General features: G+C 46.7%; 1 protein-coding gene across 2 annotated transcripts in view; it reads left to right on the forward strand.

The window, feature by feature from the left end:
- The first annotated feature begins 770 nt into the window (after positions 1-770).
- gas7b (growth arrest-specific 7b) overlaps positions 771-23,404 on the forward strand; it is a 56,070-nt gene continuing 33,436 nt past the window's right edge. For both annotated transcript variants that reach the window (XM_061027589.1, XM_061027590.1), the window contains exons 1-2: positions 771-1,220; positions 21,222-21,339. In XM_061027589.1, coding sequence (XP_060883572.1) covers positions 1,041-1,220; positions 21,222-21,339 — 298 coding nt within the window. In that variant the 5' untranslated portion in view covers positions 771-1,040. The remainder of the gene's footprint in view (positions 1,221-21,221; positions 21,340-23,404) is intronic.

The raw sequence follows: 23,404 nt of genomic DNA on the forward strand, positions 1-23,404 counted from the left end.
TGTTTGAATAGCTGATTTCCTGATAAAAAGAAGAGTTGTTTTCAGTTCAGTTCAGACCTTTATCGTCTCTGGAGGAATATGAGTTACAGATGATGGTGAAAATACAATAAATCAAAAAGACAACCTGATGAAATACAACCAAGAAAAGGACATGTAGGCTAATTGTTCGATAAATATGAAGCAGTCGTGGTTTAAATAAGTTTAATAAGGCTACATTTACTTTTAAAACATTCTGTAAATTCAACTTTGAATGATTTGTTTCATTAATGTTTATTTGGAAGTGTATTTATTCTGTCGGTCTGTATTTAGATTTAATTTAATTCATAATTTTATTGGTATCAGAAACATCACCAAAGGAAGTGTAAAAAAAACACGAAATTAAGGACGATATCAAAATATTTAGATAATCAGAGCTGCTCAAGACTGCAGCTTTATAATCGCTGATGTACATAAAAAGAAGTCACGTTAATGTTAAAAAAAATACTCATTGACAATGTTTATCTCATAAAATATATTCAGATAAGAAAATATCTCTTTAGAGGAAATAGAAGAGTTTAAAAATGTCATAAATGTAAGAAAAATGTGTACAATAATGAATTGTTTTTTGATCAATACAGAGAAAATCTTTCTAATTAAAAAAAATGTTTTATTCTGAAATCGGTCGTGTTGAGCTTCGTGTTTTTCCGTGATTATCCGGGTACCTTGACGCTCTCTCTCTCTCTCTCTCTCTCTCTCTCTCTCTCTCTCCCTCCCGTGTCTTCAGACGGAGGGTGTGTGTTCAGTGTTTACAGTCTGTGGTGTGCAGGCAGGAGGAGCAGAGAGAGAGGAGCAGATAGGAGCAGGAGGAGAACCTGTTCACCAACTTCACACAAGTTTTCCCCCGCGAGCAGCACGAGACACAAACTCTGGATTTAAACCCTCACGTGCTTTAAAAAGTTAGTTTTTCTTTCACGGGGAGCCGTTTGGACTATCATCATCATCATCATCAACAACATCAACAACATCATCATCATCCTCCTCCTGAGAAAGTTGCCGCGGAGATGTCCGGGTCTTTCTGTAAGAGTCTGTACCCGTTCAGCGGGGAGCAGCACCAGCAGGGTCTGAGCTTCCAGGCCGGGGAGGTCATCAAGGTGGTCCAAGCTCTGCCCGGGGGCTGGTGGGAGGGCGAGAGGGACGGGGAGAGGGGCTGGTTCCCCTCCAGCTACGTGCAGGTCCTCGAGGTAAGGACCAATCCTTTATCTTCTTATTAATGAACATCATGTGAAACTTCTTGGTCAGTGCAGAACTCCTTGCACGCACACACACACACACGCACACACACGCACACACACTCAATTTCCACACTCTGACACACACTCTGACACACACGCTCGGGTATAAAGGCAGCATTGACAGACGCTCTGATGAATAGTTTTCCCGTGCTGACTTTATCAGATTAACTCTCACCCCTCCGCCTCACTGACCGGCTGCACACTTCCTCATTCCACGCGCACATTCCTCTCATACTCTCAGGTCTCCTCTCTCTCTCTGCGCGCGTGAATGCTCTCCTCCCTGCACATGCACACACCCACCAGCCCCCCCCCCCCTTCTTCTCCTTGTTAAATTCTTCTGTGTTGTTCGTCTGATTTCACTTTTGGTGGTTTTTGTTTGCGTCCATCGTAAAATCTCGTCACGACTCCTGGACTCTCCCCTCCGTCACGACGGCTGCTGCGTTGATCCAGTCTTCTTCTCGCTGAATGTGCGCACACAACAACAGTAATGCAGAAGCTCCTGATTCAGATACGATCACACGCACAACATCTCGTATCTTCTTCAGTTTGAGGAATGTGCAGCGATGGGTGGGGCGGCCGGGCTGGAGCAGCAGCAGGGTGTCATCTGTGGGAGAAATGATGGTCTGCAGATCTGTCCTGTGTAGTGAGCCACACGCGGAAACTAAAAAGTGAGTTTCCTTAGTTACCCACACGCGCATGTTAGTAGGCTAATTATTCAAACAGGAGCTGTTCATCCAAACAAAGTTTCTCATCAAGCTTCATTTAAAGGAGCAACATGTGGATCCTTGCAGGTGAACACGGACTCCTGCTGTGTTTCCTTCAGATTCATATTTTGAAGTGTAGGACCACGGTTTGGTTATTGAAGGGTTACGTGAACTTTTGTGGTCTACAGTCCAGCGGGTCCAGGGGGGGGGGGGGGGGGGGGGGGGTCCTAGATCGGTTGAACCCGTGGGGGTTGGCGGACGAGGAAGCACAGAGCATGATTGCTCCCATCGGCCACCGCATGTCACCTCCTGGATCAGTCCAGCGTTCACGCGGTGGACTGTCTAAATAGTGGTCTAGCTTTCCAGCCCAGGTTTAGTCTTCTTGTGGTCCACGTGGTCCGAGCATCAGACTCCTCCACCATGTCGGTCAGTAAATCAGTTGTGTTAAACTACAGTTGCCGGGGTCAAAGTTCAACACCCAGTTAATGCAGTAAATAAATCTTTGATGACTTTAATGGATGATGATAGAAACAGTTGTGGGCAGCCTTGATGGACGGGATAGAGCCGAGAGGAAGACGACAGAGAACATGTGAGTGAGGATCTTTTGTCTCAGTGTGTCCTTCATGCTCACTCTTTCTAAAACCCTGATGTTTGAGATAAAGGCTCAGCCCTGAAGCGCAGCTCATTTCAGCTCTAACAACACTCTTATCTGATGCTGGATCCTCATCAGCGTGTGGACAGACCGTGTGTGTGTGTGTGTGTGTGTGTGCGCCTGCAGCTTGTGTCGGATGTTTGTGGCTTCAGATTCTCACCGCTAACCCTCCTTCCTGTCACTCTGTTCGCTGCAGTGGAACCGCTAAAAATAACCAGAAAGCATTCTGAGAGGGCTCTGTGGTGGAGGGAAACACTCTGCTCTGTTTGGGTTTTTACCAGTGACCAGTTTCGCTTCATAAAGATCGAACAGCTCGGAGTGACATCATCACCACCTTCTTATCTTCTTTCTTCAAAGCTGAGCCCGACTCCTTTAACAGAACAGAGTTTTGAGCCCTGAGAGCAGAGTTACAAACTTCAACATGATTCTTGTCAAAATCAAATGATATCGGGGCGCTGGTGGCGCAGTGGTTAGTGCGCGCACCCCATGAATGGAGGCTGTAGTCTTCCAAGCGGGCGGCCCAGGTTCGAATCCGACCACTTGCTCCTTTCCTGCATGTCGTTCCCCTCTCTCTCTCTCTCGCTCCCTGATTTCCAACTCTATCCACTGTCCTATCTCTCCATTAAAGGCACAAAAAGCCCCAAAATAAATCTTAAAAAAAAAAAAAAATCTCAAATGGTATCATACCTGTTTGGAAACTACGGCAACACAAACAGAAGTCTTGAGGGTCTGTCAGATAGGATGCAGCTCGCCCCAGGGGAAGGGGGGCATGCACACGCACAACGTAACGGAGCAGGCAGGTTGCTAGGTGACCGAAACGATAGTCGTTCAAATATCTACACTTTGGACACTCAGTATGTTTATATGTGTCCACTCTGAACTTTCTCCTGCTGAGGAGGAGGAGACGAGCAGTGAAGAAGAAGAAGAAGAAGAAGAGGGCGTGGCTTCATGAGATCCTCAGACCACGACAGGATGTGCAAGAGTCTCGTCTCGTCCAGAGGAGCTGCAGCTCCATAACGAGCGCTTCACGAGCATGACGTGTCTTTACAAACACAAGCTCTCTCTCTCTCTCTCTCTCTCCGACGCCCGTAGGTCTGTAGAATGGAGCTCAGGGACGACGGCGGGCGCGACGCTGCGATCAGCTCAGTGCGACGCAGACTCGCTTTCACGCCGTGTAACACGTAGACAATGAACGGGTTTGAGAGCAGCACGCAGACTCCTCTCTGAAAGGCGCTTTAGGAAACGAATATCGGGCAATCTCTTGTTTTTAAAACGTCGGCACGCTGCCTACGTTTCTGTTTGAGTCCAAGTGTCAAAAGGATCAGGGACATGTATCCGTTAGGTGAAGGTCCCGACGTTCATGTGATCTTCAGTGTGGATTGAATCTGAACTCCCGGTGAACGAGCCGGTCTTTGTTGTGTTTTTTTTTTTTAAGCAGCTAACCGTCTTTGTAAACGTCTTAAAGCACAGGAAGGAGTCAGAAAGAGGAACAAGAGGAGAGGACTGTTTTAGACCTGGATCGAGTAAGAACAGTCGCTCAGATTCAGTGACAGCTGGTGCATTATTCTAAGTCAGTTAGCTTGATGCTAACACATAATGGAAATTTCCATTAACATGCTAACAGAATTAGAATCACAGTAATCCAAACCATGGAATCAGATCATTGCGAGAGTTCAGACAGTTAGTTTTTTTCTCTCGTGCCCCCCCGTTGGAGGACATAGGCTGAAGCACACATCCTGAAAGTACACATTTCCCCCTGCTCGCTCTCTGAATGAGTCGTCTGCTGGCTGATCTGACGTGTTCAGGAGGATGTTTGATGGCGCCATACAGACACACGTCTCTCTGTTTCCTCACTCTGGGGTTTTCATTTGAACCCTCGGGGGAATCTCAGAGTGTAGTAAGTCCCGATGATGGATCCGAAGTTCACGCTGATGTTCCTTCATGTCCTGTCAGAGATTTGTTCAGCTGGTACCTCGAAACAATGCTGCTGCGCTCGGCTCGGCTGTCGTCCTCAGTGCCGTGTCTTTGTTCTACAAACGGCTCCTTTATTCCACACACAGTGACTCATTCAGGACCTGTTGCTGCCTGGCGCCTCGCACACTGATGACAAACAATGCTCTCCTCTTACAAAGTAAAAGATGAATTTAGAGCTAAAAAGACACCTTAGCTTTAATGACTCAAAGTGTCCCGTCTGAAGTCTGACTGCATGCACAGGCCGCCGTGAATAAAGTTCTTTTGAACACGAGAATCAAGAAGGGGCGGGGCTTCTGGTATCAGCTTCGTCAGCAACAATGGCGGAGGAGACTCGTCTTTTCGATTAGTTTCGAACAGTTTCAGGTCAGAATAGTTTCATAAAAGTCGTTCTGATCATTTTCTGTTTTTTTTCTAACTTGACGCTTCGGGTCTCTTAATTCTGTTTGAGATTTTGACGTGTCGGATGTTCTCTTCGCTACGTCTGATGGTGTGGGGGAGACGAGCCCCGCCCCCGAACACAGGTCACACACAGACAGGCTGACGGGCGCTGCAGCGGTCGTTTTTGTCTGTTCATTTAGCTCACGGGCTTGGACACACACACACACACACACACACACACACACACACACACACACACACACACACACACACACACACACACACTTACACACACACACACACACACACACACACATACACACACACACACATTTCAGCAAATTCCCTGATTTTACAGTTGAATCATTTTCAATGTGGAATTCAGTGTGGATTCGTGGAAATCATTCGACCGTACCTGTTCTCTTGGTGAAGTTTTCTTGAGAAAAAGTAAGTAAGCGTACAGAGCTGCAGTATCAGACACTGTATCAAGTTACATTTTGTAACCTAGCAACAATGAGCGCTGACGAGAAGCGGAGGTTGTGGGCGCTGCCAGCACAATGACGCAGTTTATTTATGGGCGCCTTTCAGGTCACTCAGGGTCACCGTACAGACAAAGAGGTAAAACAGTGAGTCTAAAGAGCACAATCAACTGCAAGAGCACAACGTTCAAAACAAAAACAGCAAAAGAAAGAAGGTGCGTGGTCAAACGCAGTAGGCTAATCTAAAAAGGTGTTTGAGCTGTGATTTGAAGGTTTGAAGAGAGTTGATGTAACTGACTGGGAGAGCGTTCCAGAGACGGGGGGGCTGTTCGGCTGAAGGCCCGAGACCCCATTGATGAGAGGCGGGCTGGAGGTGTGGTGAGGAGCATGGAGGAGGCAGAACGCAGGGTCTGGATGGGTGTGGAGGTGAGGAGTAAATCACTTTCCGGACTAATCGAGCCATGTCAAGCTTTGCTCCCACATCCATCAGGCTCATGAACAAATGATCTATTTCTTATTTATTTTTAAGACCACTCATGATTTATTTATGTGTGTGTGTTTCTGCTGTTGTTTTTGTGTCTAGCTGTATGCGTACTGATGCTCTTTTACACAAATGAAGTTCCTAACGGATAAATAAAGTTATTTGAATTGAATTGAGAAAGGTACGGAGGTGGGAGGTGATGGAGAGCCTTGAAGGTGAGAAGGAGACTTTTAAAATCAAAGACAGGAGTGATGTGCTCTATGGAGCCATAGAATAAGCGCCGTCAATGGACACAGGCCCTGAAAGGGGAGCCCGAGGTGGGCCTTTGGTTCCGTAGGGCTCGGGTCAGGTTGCAGAACTTTAGGGTGGAAGCTTCAGAAAAGTAAAGGAGGCGTTTTTTGTCGTTTGTCGTCTTTTTTGTTTTTCAGGTAACATTTAGACGCAGAACAACGTAAACCTTCTTTTTGAATAAGCTCCAAACAGAGGAGCGGACGAGGTCGTCTTTTCTACATGTTTCAGGTGGAATGATGTCGAGCAGCGGAGCATCATGACTCATGCAAACTGTGATCCTCTCAGCGTGTGCCGCTCTGCAGCGTTCCCCTAAAAAGAGGAAAACGCAGAGAAAAGTGTCAGGACAAAAGCAGCAGCTGAAGACCGTCAGCGATGACTCGTTCCTGTGAGCGCGGCGATGACGTCACGCACTCAGCTTCAATGGACGACATTATGTGAATGAGACTCAAAATGCTTGAATGTTTTTCAGCTTCGACTAACCAATGAAATGCAGCGATCCATTAATTCAGTGACTCATTCGTGTCGGCTCGCCCTGCTGTGTTTGGAGCTGTCGTCAAGGCTTCAGGACGTTTGCTTTATGTGCTTCAGGGACAGTTTGTACCGACGCCGACTCTCCAAACACTTCTGATTGGTTGAAACCTGTCATCAGACTCGTCAGGGGTCAGGGTACTTCATGCTGAGCGACATGTTTGGTGTCTTATCACCACGTTTGAAAACGTGTTTGTGCACGGTGTGACTTCAGGTGACTTCAGATTCTGTGATAACTTTGTTTTGTTCAGGTGCAGCAGGAAATCTGGACATCAGCATTGTTCTGCTAAAGAACGACAAACTGGTTTCTACTTTTTACTGAATCAACATGAGCAGGAAGTAAAAAAGCATTTCAGTCCGACCTGAGAGTCAGTCCAGAAGACTGCAGGAGATAACGAAGGTGCTCGATTCTTTTGTTTCCTGTTGCGTGTCCTAACGGCCCGCAAGCGACGCAGCGTGACGAGACTCCTCAACGCCTCGTTCTTCTTTTCCTCTCTGTCGCTCGCGCAGACGGACGAGGAAGGAGGAAGGAGGAAGCTCGACAAGGCTGTGTCACTCTCTCCTCGCTCAGCAGTGCTAGTTAGCTTGTTGTACAAAGTGGAGATAACGGTGCGTTAATAATAACCACATCATGATCGAAATCTTGACTTTTGACCTGTGTCAACACCATTGGATTTTTGAGATCCGTCAAGCTTGGTTGGGATTTCAACTTCGGTGGTACCTGACGAGGTCTTCTTTTTAAAAGAAAAGGCCCCCGTCTTTGGTTTAGCGTTGTCGTGTAAGCGAACAGCCTGAAAGCAGCAAGAGGTTGCCGTCTTCATCCGAAATCATTGTTGATTGTAAAGTTTCAGTAAACATGCTGCATACCTCGGTGTACAATGGAACAGCTTTTAACAAAGGGTGTAATGCCGAATCAAAATACCAACATCATCATTTATTGTTTCACTTTGGACTTCAACATCCGGCAGTTTGTTCGTCACCTCCTGACCTCGTGTTTCAGTATACGTCGTATCTGCTGCTGCTGGGGGACGAGCTACAAACAGGCTGTGAAACCATTTTAATTCATGAACTGGTGACACTGGGTTACGACCTGTAACGGTCAGTCAGAGGGCAGTAAACACTCCTGTTTACAACGAGTATGACATTCACATTACAAGTCAGGACTCCCATTAAACACCTGAAGTATCAACATGGGCAGTAAAAATGTAATAGAGGTCCTGCAGATGGAGAGGCAGGGGCCGTCTGCAGGGACCCCCTGCCCCCCTGCGTGCCCCCCCGCCTGACTCCTTCATGAGGACGAAATATGGCGAGTACAGGTCGCTACGTTCTCTACAGGCGGGTGTGACCTTTTTTCTTTCTCTTCAAGAGAAGCATGTTAAGATGAACAACATATCAGTCTTTTTTTATTATCAGAGAAATGGACCTATTAGAGACGGAGATTGTCCAGCAGGGGGCGCTTTAAATACATACCTGTAAATCAAAGGTCAGCGCTGTACCGAGCTCCGGCGTCACGCCTTTGTGCTTCCTAATTGGATTTGCATTGATTTAATATTGGTGTTCCAGTGTGTGAGTTGACATCCAATGGGAGCTTGTGGTCGTGATGTGAAACAGAGTAGCGTCATCATCCAGAGCGATGCAGTCAATCGTCGACGTCATTTGGGGGATCTGCATTCTGATCAACGAGATCCGAATAGCAGCAGACTCTGGGGACGCTTCTTATTTGTTGGTCGCACAAATGAAACGGCATCAAATGTCACATGTCTGTGCTGTTCTGCCGACTGTTTTTCCTCTTTGACGTCTGTTTCTTCCTCACATGCTGACTCAGCAGCGGGATGAATTTGTCCAACGGTCACGTGTCTGTAATATTTAGGAGCTGCCGTGTTTTCAGGCAGAAAAGCGCTGGCCGTGCGCTCGGTGCGCTGAGAATGAAAGCCCTGCACATGCGTCTTGTCTCTATGACGACAGTCTCTTGATAACCGCTGCTGTATGGCTGACACTGTTCCTTTGCATTGTACCGTGTGTTTGATATTTGAGATTCACATCGAGCATCAAACGGAGGATACATGTCATCCTACTTCATCTGGAGCGGGATGTCTTTAACTCCTGAGCGTCTTCATAGCTATCAAATAGTAAAAACCCTGATTTGTTTCCATGAACCCTCAGCTGGTGGAGTATCAGCTGTGGTTAGAGCTGAGAGTGTGTGTGTGTGTGTGTGTGTGTGTGTGTGTGTGTGTGTGGGTGGGGGGGCTTCAGGCAGAGCTTCAGATGCTGATTTAGCCTGGCATACTGTAATCCCTGACGTGGCGTGCGGGGGTCTGACCGCCACTGGAGAGCCAGGTGCTTCCCCTTCACGCTGGAAAACTTACACCACCCTCCCGCTGTGATGTCACTACAACACACAGTCATCTCTTTTTATGCGTTACTCATGCGGAGGAGCCGAGAAACTTCAGCTGAAAGCACCTTGTTAACCACGCGCTGCTGTTTGTTTTGACACCGGAGACGGTTTGAAGGTTTCACACCTCGGAGAAATGTGAGTCTGTGGAGATGAAGCCTTCTGTAGTAACAGGCAAAGAAAGGGAAGACGTCAGACAGAGTGGGTTGTGGATGTGTGTATATTTAGAGCCCTTTAAAGTTAGTATGATTATTTTAATGAGGTCAGTTCAGAGCCAGATTTTGGTAATTGTGGTGGTAAAACTGTTTTGGGCCTTCATCTCTTCGGTCTTGGCCGACTCCAGTGCAGCTATTAGAGTTAAAGCTTGAGGAACATTAAGCTCAGTTAAATGATTATTACCGTAATTTTCAACTTCGGCCTCCTTTTCTACCTTTTTCTCTTCATACCAATGAATTCACCCCAAACCTCCTCTGGAGCTCTCAGAGATCAGAGACCTTAATCGAATTAATATAAAAGATGTTTTGCTTTTTATACTGAAGCCTGCATTCTTTCTAATGTCCAGCAGGGGACGAGGCTTAAGCCCCGTCTCCCCTCCACCTCTTTGTCCGTTTTTAGAATTATTTAAACTTAGGCGGAGTCCGCATTTCCAACATGGCGACTGCTGATGTTTGTCTTCAAGACACCTATTCAGAAACCAGTGACAACACTGAGGCACAAATCCTGGTACTGATCCTAGCTAACATGTCATCAAACCGGGACCTGGTACTGATCCTAGCTAACATGTCATCAGACTGGGACCTGGTACTGATCCTAGCTAACAGCTCATCAAACTGGGACCTGATACTGATCCTAGCTAACAGCTCATCAAACCGGGACCTGGTACTGATCCTAGCTAACAGGTCATCAAACTGGGACCTGGTACTGATCCTAGCTAACAGCTCATCAAACCGGGACCTGGTACTGATCCTAGCTAACAGGTCATCAAACTGGGACCTGGTACTGATCCTAGCTAACAGCTCATCAAACCGGGACCTGGTACTGATCCTAGCTAACAGGTCATCAAACTTGGACCTGGTACTGATCCTAACTAACAGGTCATCAAACCGGGACCTGGTACTGATCCTAGCTAACAGGTCATCAAACTGGGACCTGGTCAGCCTCTGGAAGAAGCAGGATAGACCCAGTTAATGGAGGACGGAGATTAATCTTGAATTCAGGTCTGACTGCAGCTGCTTCACACTCGGCTGTAAACTCCTGGATTGCGCCTCGAAGGTTCAGGCCTGCAGAACGACCTACATGTTCTAATCCTGATCTAGACCGGACATTGTTGAGAGTATATGTTTCAACGTGTTTCTTTACCTACAACAAACATTTGGAGGGGGATAATCCAGATCATGTGCACAGTTGTTTCAGCATATACACAGCGTAAACCACTGGCATGCACACTCAGGAGTCAAGCTGCATCTGTTTAAAGAGGGGGGGGGGGGGGGCGTGGACCGCGTGCAGGAAGCTACGACCAGCTCGTCTGGAGCTGCCAGACTTTTTCTGTGCGCTCCGAGTGAAGCAGTCATGATTTTAACCGCCTGTCCTGCATGTTTGAGTGGTGGCAGCGGGGAACGCTTTAGTTCCCGTGGAGGTTTCAGAGAGTTTGAGTGAAAACAGATTGATTCACATCTGATGCAGAAACATCAGCAGGCCTGTTCAGAGAAGAGCTGCACACACACATCAGCACACTCGGCGTGTCACTCAGCGTGTCACACTCGTCCCGTCTCTGTCACGACGGACAAGGCTGCAGAAATTCACATAAACCGGACCAAACAAAACAGGCTTTGTTAGCTGCCTGCAAGCGCACACAAAGAAACACACATGTACACACTCAGCAGACAATAATGACAGTTTGTGTGTGCGTGTTCGGTGTATATGTGCATGTTTGAACACGCATGTGCATCCCTCCTCCTGCTCCTCCTGCTCCTCCTGCTCCTCTCAGAGTGTCTGAAGAGCCCTCATCTGGGAATGTGGCTTCGCTTCAGGCTCCCACATCTGCCCAAACCAAAACAATGTCTCCCAAATAAAGATACGCTCCACAGCCCCCATCGCTCTGCTGCCTCCTCCCTGTCTCACTCCGAGGATCCTTCTCTCACTCCTCCTCCTCCTCCTCCTCCTCCTCGGCCGTATCTTGACACATTCCTCTCTCTAGGTCTGGTAGTTAGCGGCTGGGCGGACGTGTGAGAAATCTCTCCCTGTCTGTATTTCTCACACTGGGCTGAAGTGATCTCAGAGGGCTGAGACTCTGAGCTTCAGACCTCCTGGGAGAGATGTTTAAACTTTGCTCTCCTTGCTCTGTGGCCTGCTGATGACAGCGCTGATGATCAGACGTAAATACGCTGCTCTCCGGAGTTTGCGTGTTAGTTTGTGCCCTTGTTTTATGTGGGTCGCTGGAGGAATTCTGGTCCCCAGCGTTGAGATTTTTTTTTTTACGATGGCTGAGAAGAGCAAAGGCGCTGCAACAGCACAAAAATACAAAAAAGGGTCTGACAAGCAAATTCAGAAACATAAAAGTCCAGAATAAATGCAAAACATGCTGCGACTGAAGAAACGTGCTGCAGAAAGACACTAAACCAACACCAACAGTGCAGTCAAAAACAAACAAACAGATAAAAACAGTAACAGTGGATAAAGCTCGTTCTAAAACTAGGGTGAACCTTGTGTTGTCTTTTACCCGTGGACGTGGAGTTGGTCTGCTTCCTGTTGGACAGGCAGGTGACAAACACCGGCCGTTAGCTTGTGCTAGCGTGTGTTAGCTTGCAGTGTAGGTACAGGCAGTAAACGTTCACACTACGTCCTGCAGTGAGGAGGGCCCCAGTTTGAATGTTGTGTTTACAAACATTTCTTGAATTCAGGTCTCTTTCATTTGCACGACAAACTTTGTCTCATAGATTTCTCCTTCCTCTCAGTGTCATAAATCAGTCGGTGCGATCAGAGTTACGAATCCCTTTGGAAGCAGGATGATGGTCTCAAACTAGTTCACCTCGGTGGTTCTCTTTTCTGGGGAACGACATGCGGGAAAGGAGCCCCAGGTCGGATCTGAAACCTATGCCGCCCGCCTCGAGGACCACAGCCTCCGCACATGGAGCACGCACACTAACCCCTATGCAAGCTAAATGGACTTGATTTCTTTTCCAGTCTTCTGACTACTCTAAAAGATCTTTCACACCGCAGGTCACACCTACACATTCACACCCTGATGGTAGAGGCTGCTGAGTAGAGAGTCCATCAGAAGTAACTAATCCAGGGGCGCTGGTGGTTGGTGCGCGCACCCCATGTATGCAGGCTGTAGTCCTCTAAGCGGACGGCCCAGGTTCGAATCCCACCTGTGGCTCCTTTCCTGCATGTCATTCCCTACTCTCTCTCTCTCCCTGATTTCCAACTCTATCCACTGTCCCATCTCTCCATTAAAGGCACAAAAAGCCCAAAAATAAATCTGAAAAAAACAAAAAACAAGAATGAACTCCATTCATACGCTTTCACACACTGCTGACGAAACAGAGGGAGCAATTCGGGGGTTAAGTGTCTTGCCCAAGGACACATCGGACATGTAGCTGCAGGAGCTGGGGATCAAACCCTCGAAATGGAGAGACGGTGACTCTACCAACTGAGCCACAGCCTCCCCACAAGGGGTTCTCTTCCTTTAGTGGTATCTGTGGATTCCTCTTTCTATAGACGTCTGAAAATGATGAAAACCTTGATGACTTCAAAGCGGTTTGAAGTTAAATGTCCATGAATTTTCTCCCTTATGACCTGAACCCTGACCTGACATGTTAACCTGAGACGGCTCTCGTGTTTCTGCCGACTCATCGGGCCTCAGATTTTAATTTACCACTGACAGTAATCATTTAATCTCAGCCGGTGTTGCGTTCGTGTTTCCGTGTTAATCAGCTGTGTCTCTGCTTTCGCTCTGACATCAGCATCAGCGTTTGTGTGTGAACATCACGGTGACCTGATGAGGGAACGTTTGCAGATTCGGGCCCAGAAAGGGAAGGTGGAGGTGTGCTTGAGTAAATAAAAGGAAACAGACACTTCCTCTGTGTGTCTCACCTCTGATCCTCTGACATGATGAGGGAGGGGGGGCAGGGGGGGCGGGGTTTGAAAGATGCACAGGCTGCAGACTGCAGCGTGCCTGTGCTCTCTGAGTTTGTGTTGGTCTACAGCTCTGCTCCAACATGTACACAGCTGCTGTTTATTTGGCTTCATGTATGTGTATACAGTACAACATATCTTAAGATGCAGCAGCATAGAGAACGTTGTTCAGTGTTTACTCAGTAACTGGAATGAAATGTGGACATGAAATGTTTGCAGTGAGAACATCAGCTGGTGTCTCTGAGGCCTCGGATGGATTTTCTCATCTCAAGTCTGAAATGATAAACAGTGAGGGAACAGGCTTAGTGAGTTTATATTATCAGTCTAAAGGCGTCAGAAGAGCTCCTCAGGCTCCGGTCTGACTGAAGTAGGTTCAATATCTGACCTGGGGACTGAAATGTGGTATTTCTGCAGATGGTTTAGTTTTGATCAGAGAGGCAGGGACGCATCAGTTCAACATCGGTATCGGCCGATATCAGCCCTGTTGACAGACATCGACAAATAATGTGGCATGAACCGACGTCAGTTGTCGATGTTTTTCTGTTGTGCCAAATCAATTTAATGCTGACATCTCGTACACCTAACTGATTCAGATAAGAGGACGTCACCTGTTGGACAAACTGTGACTTGTTTTCATATCAAACATCAGAGAAAATTTCGGCATCGTGACAGTGTGACGGCCAACTTCCAGCTGATAATGTATGAGTCTGGTCTTTGACCTTTAGGGGTCAGCGGGTCAGCCTCGCTGTAACAAGCTTTGATTCACGGTCAATCAGAATGGACGTCATCACAATGTTCTTTAAACGTCTCCTTTAGCATCATTATTTCTCTGACTGAAGTTGTCTTTAAACTTCTTCATGGTAGGGGAGATATTTCTAAATGTTTGGGATCACTCCACATCCTGCCCTGCTCTGCCTTCAGCTCAGGTTCACGTTCAGGACTCTGTGACTCTGAATCCTTCCAGCTGGAAACTGGACAGATGTTCAGACAGACCCTGACCCTGCACACTGCAGACCAGATGTTTCCACTGAGGTCGGCTAACACACAGAAACAGAGCTGCACTGCTGAAAAGCTATTTCACACACTCATGTAACTACACACCCACACAAACACACACACACAAACGCCTGTGAGTGTGTGTGTTTGTGTGTGAGTGTGAGTCAGGCCTGTGTGAGGAGCTAAGGTCCAGTAATCCTCCGTGTTTTAACACAACTCCTCCACACAGAGAGTGAATCATGTGATGTCAGACTGCGACAGTTTCACCTGATGACTCACCTTCACGACAATCGGCGCCTGTACCAGCGCTGCTGACCTGCAGAAAAACTCAGACAGAAAGAATCCGTGCTCGCTGGTGGCTCATTAACGGAGTCTGCTCTGAGTCTTTAGAAACAACGTTCCTCTGACGTCAGTGAAAGGAGGAACTTCTGCTCTTTGTGTCGCACTGAGCTGAGGCTGTGATTTTTATTTGAACTGAAACAACAGTTACTTTCAGGATCGTGTTTTGGTGTGTTCTCACATGCACATTACCAAACGTCTTCAGGATGAGCTGCATGTGTGAACGCAAACATCCAACACAGACTTTTTCCTGCTGTCCCCCTGGTTCAATGTCTGCGGGAAGTCGGGCTGAGCTGAGGTGAGAACACAGCAGGAAATATTCTGGAGATCTCACTGCAGGTGAGCGAGCGGGCGAGCGGGCAGGGGTGATGCCGATAAAGCTCGTTCCCTAAACAGAGGTGAACCTTGAGTTAGCTTTCTGCGCTTTCGAGCACTGAGGGGGGCGCCGTGGACTGAAGAGGGACGTGGAGTTGGTCTGCTTCCTCGGGTAGAGAACTGGACGGTTGCAGGTTCAAGTCCCAGTGTGGACCAAGGTATGGTCTCTGGAGAGGTGCCAGTTCACTTCCAGAGTGCCCTTGAGCAAGCCACCAAACCCATAATAGCCCCCCCCCCCCCCCCCCCCGCATGTCCACAGATCCTGTTTGTGCACGAGTGTCTCAGGGCCCAGTGTGTGAGTCGATCATGTCTGATTGATTTGATTGAAATATCTTGAGACATGATGCCAGAGTTCCCTCCAGAGTTCAGACGATCCCCTGAGTTTGAACTTTCTGTCTCTTAAAGGAGGAGTGAGTGGACGTATTCTCCGCAGCGCTCGGCTCGGGTCGTTAACATCCAGGTGAAAAACGAATCATGAAGTTTACTACACGGTTCTTCTGCGACTGACTGAACTCACAGTAACACCGAACGTTTATTACAAGACTTTCCCAACAAATTACTCAGAGTTTTCCAGGCAGAGAGCCAGCCTGTGTGTGTGTGTGTGTGTGTGTGTGTGTGTGTGTGTGTGTGTGTGTGTGTGTGTGTGTGTGTGTGTGTGTGTGTGTGCTGATTGTGGGTGTGTGGGAAAAATCTCTAATATTTTAAATAAAATGCTGGACTCTCTTTATTGTTCCCGGGGGACCGGTAAGGGATCTGGTTTGGCCTTTTTTTGCATCATAAATATTTGACATAACACAGTACGTCTTCAGAAAAGTGAACTTTGACTTCAGGACCGCTCCAAATGTCCCAGAATCCAGCAGAGAGGACTCCACAGTTCATGTTAAATAGAAATACCCCAAATCAAGGTTTTTAAAAGTATTAGTTTGAATCTGTAATCCTGCAACAAATGATAGTTTATCCAACAAATTGTCACCTCCAATCTGCCGTTGCATCACCTCATGAAGGCTATTTGTTCTTTGTCTCCACTTAGTGATGTCTAAAGGTCACATGTTCTCCTCAACAAGTCTCAGAGATCGTCAAAACATGTGTGTGAAGTTTCTTGTTCTAAATCCACTCTGATCCTGTATTTGATCATGTCTATAAACCCCTCTATTTCAGCCCTGCTCAGAACAGGCTGTTTCTGTGTCTGTACCTTTAAATGTAAATGAGCTGTGTCTGACCACGCCCCCTCTCTGGAAGGGCTTGGGTGGCTCGGTCTTTCTCGCTCCATGTCCTATTGTTTACGTTGAGAAGGCAGACTCAGAGGGCAGAACAAACACCTAGCTGTGGGAGTGTCACCCACCTGGGGGAGGGGTTACTGCCCTTTGTGATGTCATGAAGGGAAAATCTCCAAACCTTCTGTGCAACTGAAAATGAAAACGTGCAAACAGAACTTAAGTAGTTTCGGGACTGCAGACAAGATGTGCTTTGCTCAGCCTCAAGCAACGATCTGTGATTTTTCCAACAGTGGTTCTAATGGGACAATAACTCTCAACAGGGAGAATGGCGTCAGTCTCATACTCTAAGAATGATATTTCTGTCCCCCGCTGACCCCTTTAACGACTGCTGAGTGTCTTTGAATCACGGCCATGTTGTGAGCATGTGCAGATCTCAGACGGGAGGTCTGATTGTTGTGGTTTCTCTCGCTCCGTCATGACGATCGTCTGTTCTCTGCCAGCGGCTCCTCCTGCAGGCTGAGAGCGAGGAGCTGCAGGCTGTGTGGGCTTTACAGGGTTAACCATCTGGATCGCTGCATTATTTAAACGCCGCGTATGTTGAGACAGGCCGGCTCTGAGCTCCGTCACACTTTAAACCACAGAGGTGCTCCCATTCTCTCAGTCCTGTCTGTCTGTTTTCACGTGTGTGACGGGAGACGCCGGTCTGTCAGCGCTCCGTCAGGAGGGAGACCTCCTGCTGGGTTCAGAGCAGAGGAAGAACGACGATGTTAGAAGAGATAGAAACTCACAGTTTTGTACTTGAAGCAGGGATAATTCAGTGTTCTTGTCCAGGTTTGGTGCTCGTGCATCGTGACCTTTTGACTCCAAGCTTCCCACTCCCATCTGTCGGTGCCGCTTCTCGGAGAGTTCCCCGCTCGGTCCAGAGAAAGAAACAGTGCTCTCCTTTAACTGAGAATAAACGAGACCGAACACAAGCAGAGAAACGTCCCCAGGAGAATTTGCTCATCTCTGACATGATCACACAGCTAGGGACAGACTTTCAAGTCACTCTGTCATTAAAGGAAAACACGACATTTCTCATTGATGCCTGATATGATTTGGAATATACTTTAGTCCTTCTTCTCTCGTGAAAAGCCATGACCGGAGGCGTTATGTTTCTGGGTTGTCCCTCCGTCTGTCCTCGTCTTGTGAACATGATTTTTGGATGAGCAACCTGGCAGGAATATCCTCGGTGTTGTCGGCACAACACGGCCACCTTTCACTCAGATATTTAGAAACAGTGATGAAGGGTGAGGGTTCTCTCTGACTGCACGTGTGACCCCTTCATGTGAAGGTCACACCTCAGGAACACTACAAGTGTATTCCTCTAATTTGTAGTCAAAAATATCTCATTACACTTAAAATAAACAACGTTCACCTGACAAGTCAAGACACAACTCCTAAGCTGTTTTCATACATGCACTCCTGAAAACTTTTTGATATTTTCAGGAGGACTGCTGCTGAAATCCTCTTGAAGTGGTTGTTCACACATGCACCTCACAGGTGAGAAGGCAGACTCAGAGGGCAGAGGCAGACAGACTTTTCTCATCATTGAAGGGTTTGTAGACTTGGGACACATATTAGAGTTAGAGAAACATGCTGAAGTGGATAATATAGAATATGTGATCTTTGAACTCAGTTGGATTGCTGTTTTGATACCACGGCAACAAAAATAAGTCCTAGTTACTTCTTTGAGTCATCACAAATTGCAGGCGAACTCTTGCACACGGTCTAAATTGCACAAATATGTTTGCACCATCAGGTACGGAAATGTTGTCAGTGTATTCCTTTAGTTTGGACCGAGCTCTCTCTCTTTTTCTCGTGCTGCAGCTTCTGGTTAAACAAGTTCTCACACACACACACACACACACACACACACACACACACACACACACACACACACACACTCTTCACTGTAACTCTGTCTGCTGGATCGACTTTTCTTTTTCTCCGTCAGTAAACAAACAGACGATCACGTCTCTGGAAATAGCTCATGAATGAAATGTGATAACAGAGAAGAGATTCATCTTCACGTAATGCTCTTTAAATCGATCTGATATAAAACATTTCAGCGCGGGAGGGTTTGATTCTCTCTCTGCAGACGAGGGCGAGAGCATATAGATGATTGAGAATACTCGCATAAACGACATCACAACAAGAAAGCACATCAGTGTCTCCTGCACAGTTTAAGGCTTCACGCTCTGTCGGAGATATTTCATTCTGTTTTAATTCACGACTTCTTTTCATTTCTGTGGGGTGTTTCTGGATCGTTGAAGCTGTTCTGTTGCTCAAAGGAAGTTACATGAAGGACAAATATGAGAGTAACCGCTGAGGCCATGAAAGAGAAAACATGGCCGCCGTGCTGTCAGAGAGGCTGTAATTACACACGGTCATAACTCATCCTGCAGCCCTGAAAGAGGAGGCGTTTCTTCATCTCTCCTCCTCCTAGTCGTGCTCCTCGTCATCGTCCTCATCCTCCTTTTTCTCTTCCTCCTCCTCCTGTTCCTTGTCCTCGTTCTTCTTCTCCTCTTATTGTATCCTGCAGCCTTGAGAAAGGAGGCGTTTCTCCATTTCTCCTCCTCTCCTCCTCCTCCTCCTTCTCGTCCTCAGGCTCACAATGACCTAACTTTTACCTCCAGGGACTCTTTATTCTTAAATCAATACTAACTGCGGCCTGATTAGCCATAAAAAACAGCTGATTAGACGGTAAAAGATGATATCCTCCCGCCTCTGTGTGCTGATGTTTTATGAAGAAGAGCAAACACAAACCCTGATCCAAACTCGTCTCCTCAGCAGCTTTTCTACACGCGTGACGCTTAACATCAGAGGAAGAAGAAGGAACGAGTTCTGCTTTACCCTCCACTTACTTGTCAGTTTCTACGATCTCAGATATTAACGTCTCTTTTCTACATTTATCTGTTTTCAGATGAAGCAACATGAGAACATTTTCTGAGCTTTAACAAACGCCACAACACAGTTTCTGTTTCCTGCTCTTAATGGTCATTTCATGAATTACCGGTACAAGAAAAGGTTAATCACTCCCGGTGTTTTAGGCATTAAAAACAAACCTTCTTCAGTCTGATGAAAATGTCATCACAAAGCTAACTTTAGTTGCATAGCTGGACTGAAAAAAATCTGTCCATAGCTAACTCTTTAATATTCAAATTAAAGGAGGAGTCGGTAGAAATGTTTGTAAACACAACATTCAAACTGGGCCCCTCCTCCTCCCCAATCTCCTCCAGAAGCTCGCCCTCACTGCAGGACCTAGTGTGTACGTTTACTGCTTGTAGCTACACTGCAAGCTAACGCACGCTAGCACAAGCTAACCGCCGATGTTTCTCCTCACTGTGATTATATTCTCTCTTCTTTGCTGCTACGTCCACGTCCGTCATATTCACCGGTTTGAATCGTGTCCAGTCGCTGAATTGTATCCACTCCTAAACTCACCTGCTGCGCTGTCATTGGCTGGAGGAAACACACCAGCTCCGCCCACAAATGTCCCGAGTCAACCAGAACAGTAAAATCCAGTCAGAGGACAGAGTCTCTGCAGACACGTCATACTGATTCGGGAAAAATGTACAGTATGCATCGGACTAGTCTACCTCAAGTACTGTTTCCCACAATGCAAAGTGCCAGGTCAGAGATCAAAATGCCGGAACGTAGCTGTTTGAACTCATCGGTGGCGTTGACTGAATATCTTGCCACATTATGGACATGAACCAATAACAAATATGACCTCGGATTTTCCTGCTTTTTAGACTGTACAGTGCCACAGTTGGCTTGCTCTTCATATTATTCACAGCTGAGTAAAAGTTAAACCTGAATGTCTGAAAAGTATACTACAATTTTAATAGCATGCCAATCATATTTCAACCCAGGGCATTGTGTATAAATGACAGAATATATGAGAGATTGTTTGATTTTAATTATGTTAATTACCTCCAGATGGGCTGTGGTTTACTTCCGCATTCCAGGACCGGAAACCAGTTTAACCGTGCCAAGCATACTTCAAGATAACCGACGACTGGCAGTCATACTACATACTCCTGTTGAACTCAGTATACAGTATACAGTATATACTGCATACTGATTTAGATAGTAGTATGTAGTACGGGGTTTCGAAAACAGCCACAGTCACCACCACACGTGTATGGAGGCCCAGAAGGGACGATGGAACAGCTTCACTTTAGGAGAAGTCTGTATTTTATTTTGAAGGAAAAAGATGCTGACTCTACCTGAAAGTCAAGGCTTTGAACCATTGTTTAAAACTCTGCTGCAAACTGAAACAACAAAGATGTAAAATGACTCTTACTGGTAAGTGACGTACTGAACAGACAGAGACGCTCGTGATAGTCAGGAAGAAAATTGTTGAGCATGCATCACTTTTAGCAGCTCTTATTCCAGCTGTATTCCAGTGTTTGAACATCTGGATGGGGTTTGTTTGCAAAGACTAGAACTAACTTGTTGTTCTGGATCTGTTGGACTGAGGCAGACTGTGGCTGAGCTCGGCCGGTCTCTGCAGAGTCTCAGACTTCGTCTCCTCCGTGTGTTAAACGGCCTCAGCGTGTCGTTTTCCTGATAATCAGCTGCAGATGTTCAGAGCTCCTCAGCTGTACGATGTACGAGCTCACACTCTGACTGCAGAGAGAAACGCTCCTCGTGTGGAGGACGTGCTGCAGCTCGGCCTGTGATGATGATGATGTCATTGGCTGCTGGTTGTGAAATCTTTTGAGGAAATGAGAACCTCTTTGAACCCGAGCTGAGGGAAGCGTGTTTCTGCTGCATCTGCTGTGCAGCCTGCTCCTCAGCGGTTCAGTTTCATCTGCTTTAATCTGCACCAGTGATTGAAATGTTCACAGACCTCTGAGGGAAACATCTTTGTCCTTGAACCTGGCACTGACGTTGAAAATGTAAATTTGTGGTTATTGCCACTTATTCATGTTGTCATTTCTGTTTCTGTTTCCACAGAGGACAGCGTCTCTGAGTCAGCTCCCCGTCGAGGACCTCAAAGACCCCCTCCCTCCTCAGTGGAGATGCTTCATGTCGCCACAAGGGCGGCGATACTACGTCAACACCATTAACAACGGTAAGAGTAGATAAAGAAATATAGAACTCAAAATGTATCATTTATGATATTTACACATTTTTATACAACTTCTGAGACTACTGAGATGTTTCTGTATCCATGATTATCTTAAAGGTGAAAGTTTTAGGAGCTCGCTTTCCTTCCTCTACACTAGGGGAGACACTTAGTAACAACCCCAGAGCTGTCTGATTTACATTATTAGAAACAAACGCTTACACTGTGTTCACTCCAAGAGCAAAAAAAATTCTTAAAGGTCACATATTCTCCTCCTTTTCAACAAGTTTAAATAAGTCTCAGAGCTCCTCAAAACATGTCTGAAGTTTCTAGGATTGGGTAGCCGCAGGATGTGATTGGTTTCTAGTAATGCTAGCTAGCTTACGAGAATGGAGGAGGATAACCATAATGTACCACAACAACCTCTCACACACCACCAGCCGCCCTGACAACTTCCTGTCTTGCAGGATCGTTCCAACCTGAATGCAAAGTGTTTTGAAGAGTGTCTGCTGCCGTTATGGTCGATTAGCCATACACTTGTAGCTGCTAGCTTTGCAGCTAGCTTGGGACCTTGTAGATTATTCCCCAAGAAAATCGGCTTCAATCATTGGCAATAACTTTGACACCTAGTGTTTAAAATGGGTACTGCAGTCTTAATTCTTAAAATTACAGAGAGCTGTCTCCCCCCCACCCCCTCCTCTCTAGAGTCGATGCTCACTCAGGTTGCCATGTGGTGGACACTGAAGCTTCAGTGTTTATCCAGCTCTGCATCGGCCTGTAAACCTTTCTGCATTCTAACCTCTCTCCATTTTTCAAAAGCATCTCAAATATTGATCCTAGTTTGAGCACGTTTCTGCTCGTGGAGCTTATTAGAAACATGCAGAGGCTTTTTAGGTCGGGTACAATCACTTCTATCTGAACCAGTTCTCTTGCCCGCTTCCATCGCTGCAACACCTGTTGGTTTGACCTGATAACTGGAATCATATCTGGCAAACCGAGGGGCGTCCAAAACGGCCGTGTGGGGGTCGCCTTAAAACCACCTACCTCCTCTGGTCCAAACAAATCCAGAGCATTTAGGACCAGAATCTAAAGTTAGAAGGAGGACATACTGGCTGCTGCATTGTTGTCAGAGAAGCCAGCACTTCAACATAGCATGTTTCCTTAATGTCTGATCATATAGTAAGGTCACTTTATCATTTCACTCACTACACATCTCACTGAGTGGACCTTTAAAACTATTGTTCTCTGGTAGATTGTTAAGAAAGTCTTTCTCACTCTGTGGTTTGAGTCACCAGCAGTCCTGTTCGTTGAGGAACTCAAAGTTTCTTGTGTTCACTTTGAGTAACGTGGAATCACTGGTGACAGAAACATGATTTCATAAAGAATTAAAAGATGATGGAACAAACGACAGAATGAGTTGGAATAAATATAATTGTTGGTGCAGCCCCGTCAGGCTGAGATACAACACATGAAATGTTTTCAACAAGAAGTCAACATGTGGGGCGCCGGTACCCTGGTGGTTAGTGCGGAGGCTGTAGTCCTCAAAGCAGGCGGCCCAGATTCAAATCTGACCTGCGGCTCCTGTCCCGCATCATCAGTCCCCACTCTCTCTCTCTCTCTCTCTCTCTGGTTTCTGACTCTATCATCTGTCCTGTCTCCACAATGAAGGCACAAAAATAAATCCTTGGACACATTTTGCTTTAATGGTTGTCTTCTCAGGACTCTGGCACACTTTGGTTTGAAGATAAAGTGATATTTAAAAATGTCCCATCCTGGATCCTGTATTTATCTTTAAAAACGAGATTTCTGGTCATTGATGGAGTTCAACCATTCGTCAGCAGCGTTGATGGTACCAGAGAGAGAGAGACAGAGGGCGACCGAGAGCTGATGCTGCTGATAGAAACATGTTGACTGTCATCACAATCGCTGCTCAGTGTGACACTCTGTGATACGGCCTCTGTTCTGCAGCCTGTTGACTGTCCCTGTGTGACCTCGGTGCAAACCTGACGGGCATAGGCGGATCACCACATGGGCATAGTGGGCATGTGTCCAGGACCTAGCAAGAACCCAG

This window comes from Labrus mixtus, chromosome 21 (assembly GCF_963584025.1).
Source record: "Labrus mixtus chromosome 21, fLabMix1.1, whole genome shotgun sequence".
NCBI classification, from domain to species: Eukaryota; Metazoa; Chordata; class Actinopteri; order Labriformes; family Labridae; genus Labrus; species Labrus mixtus.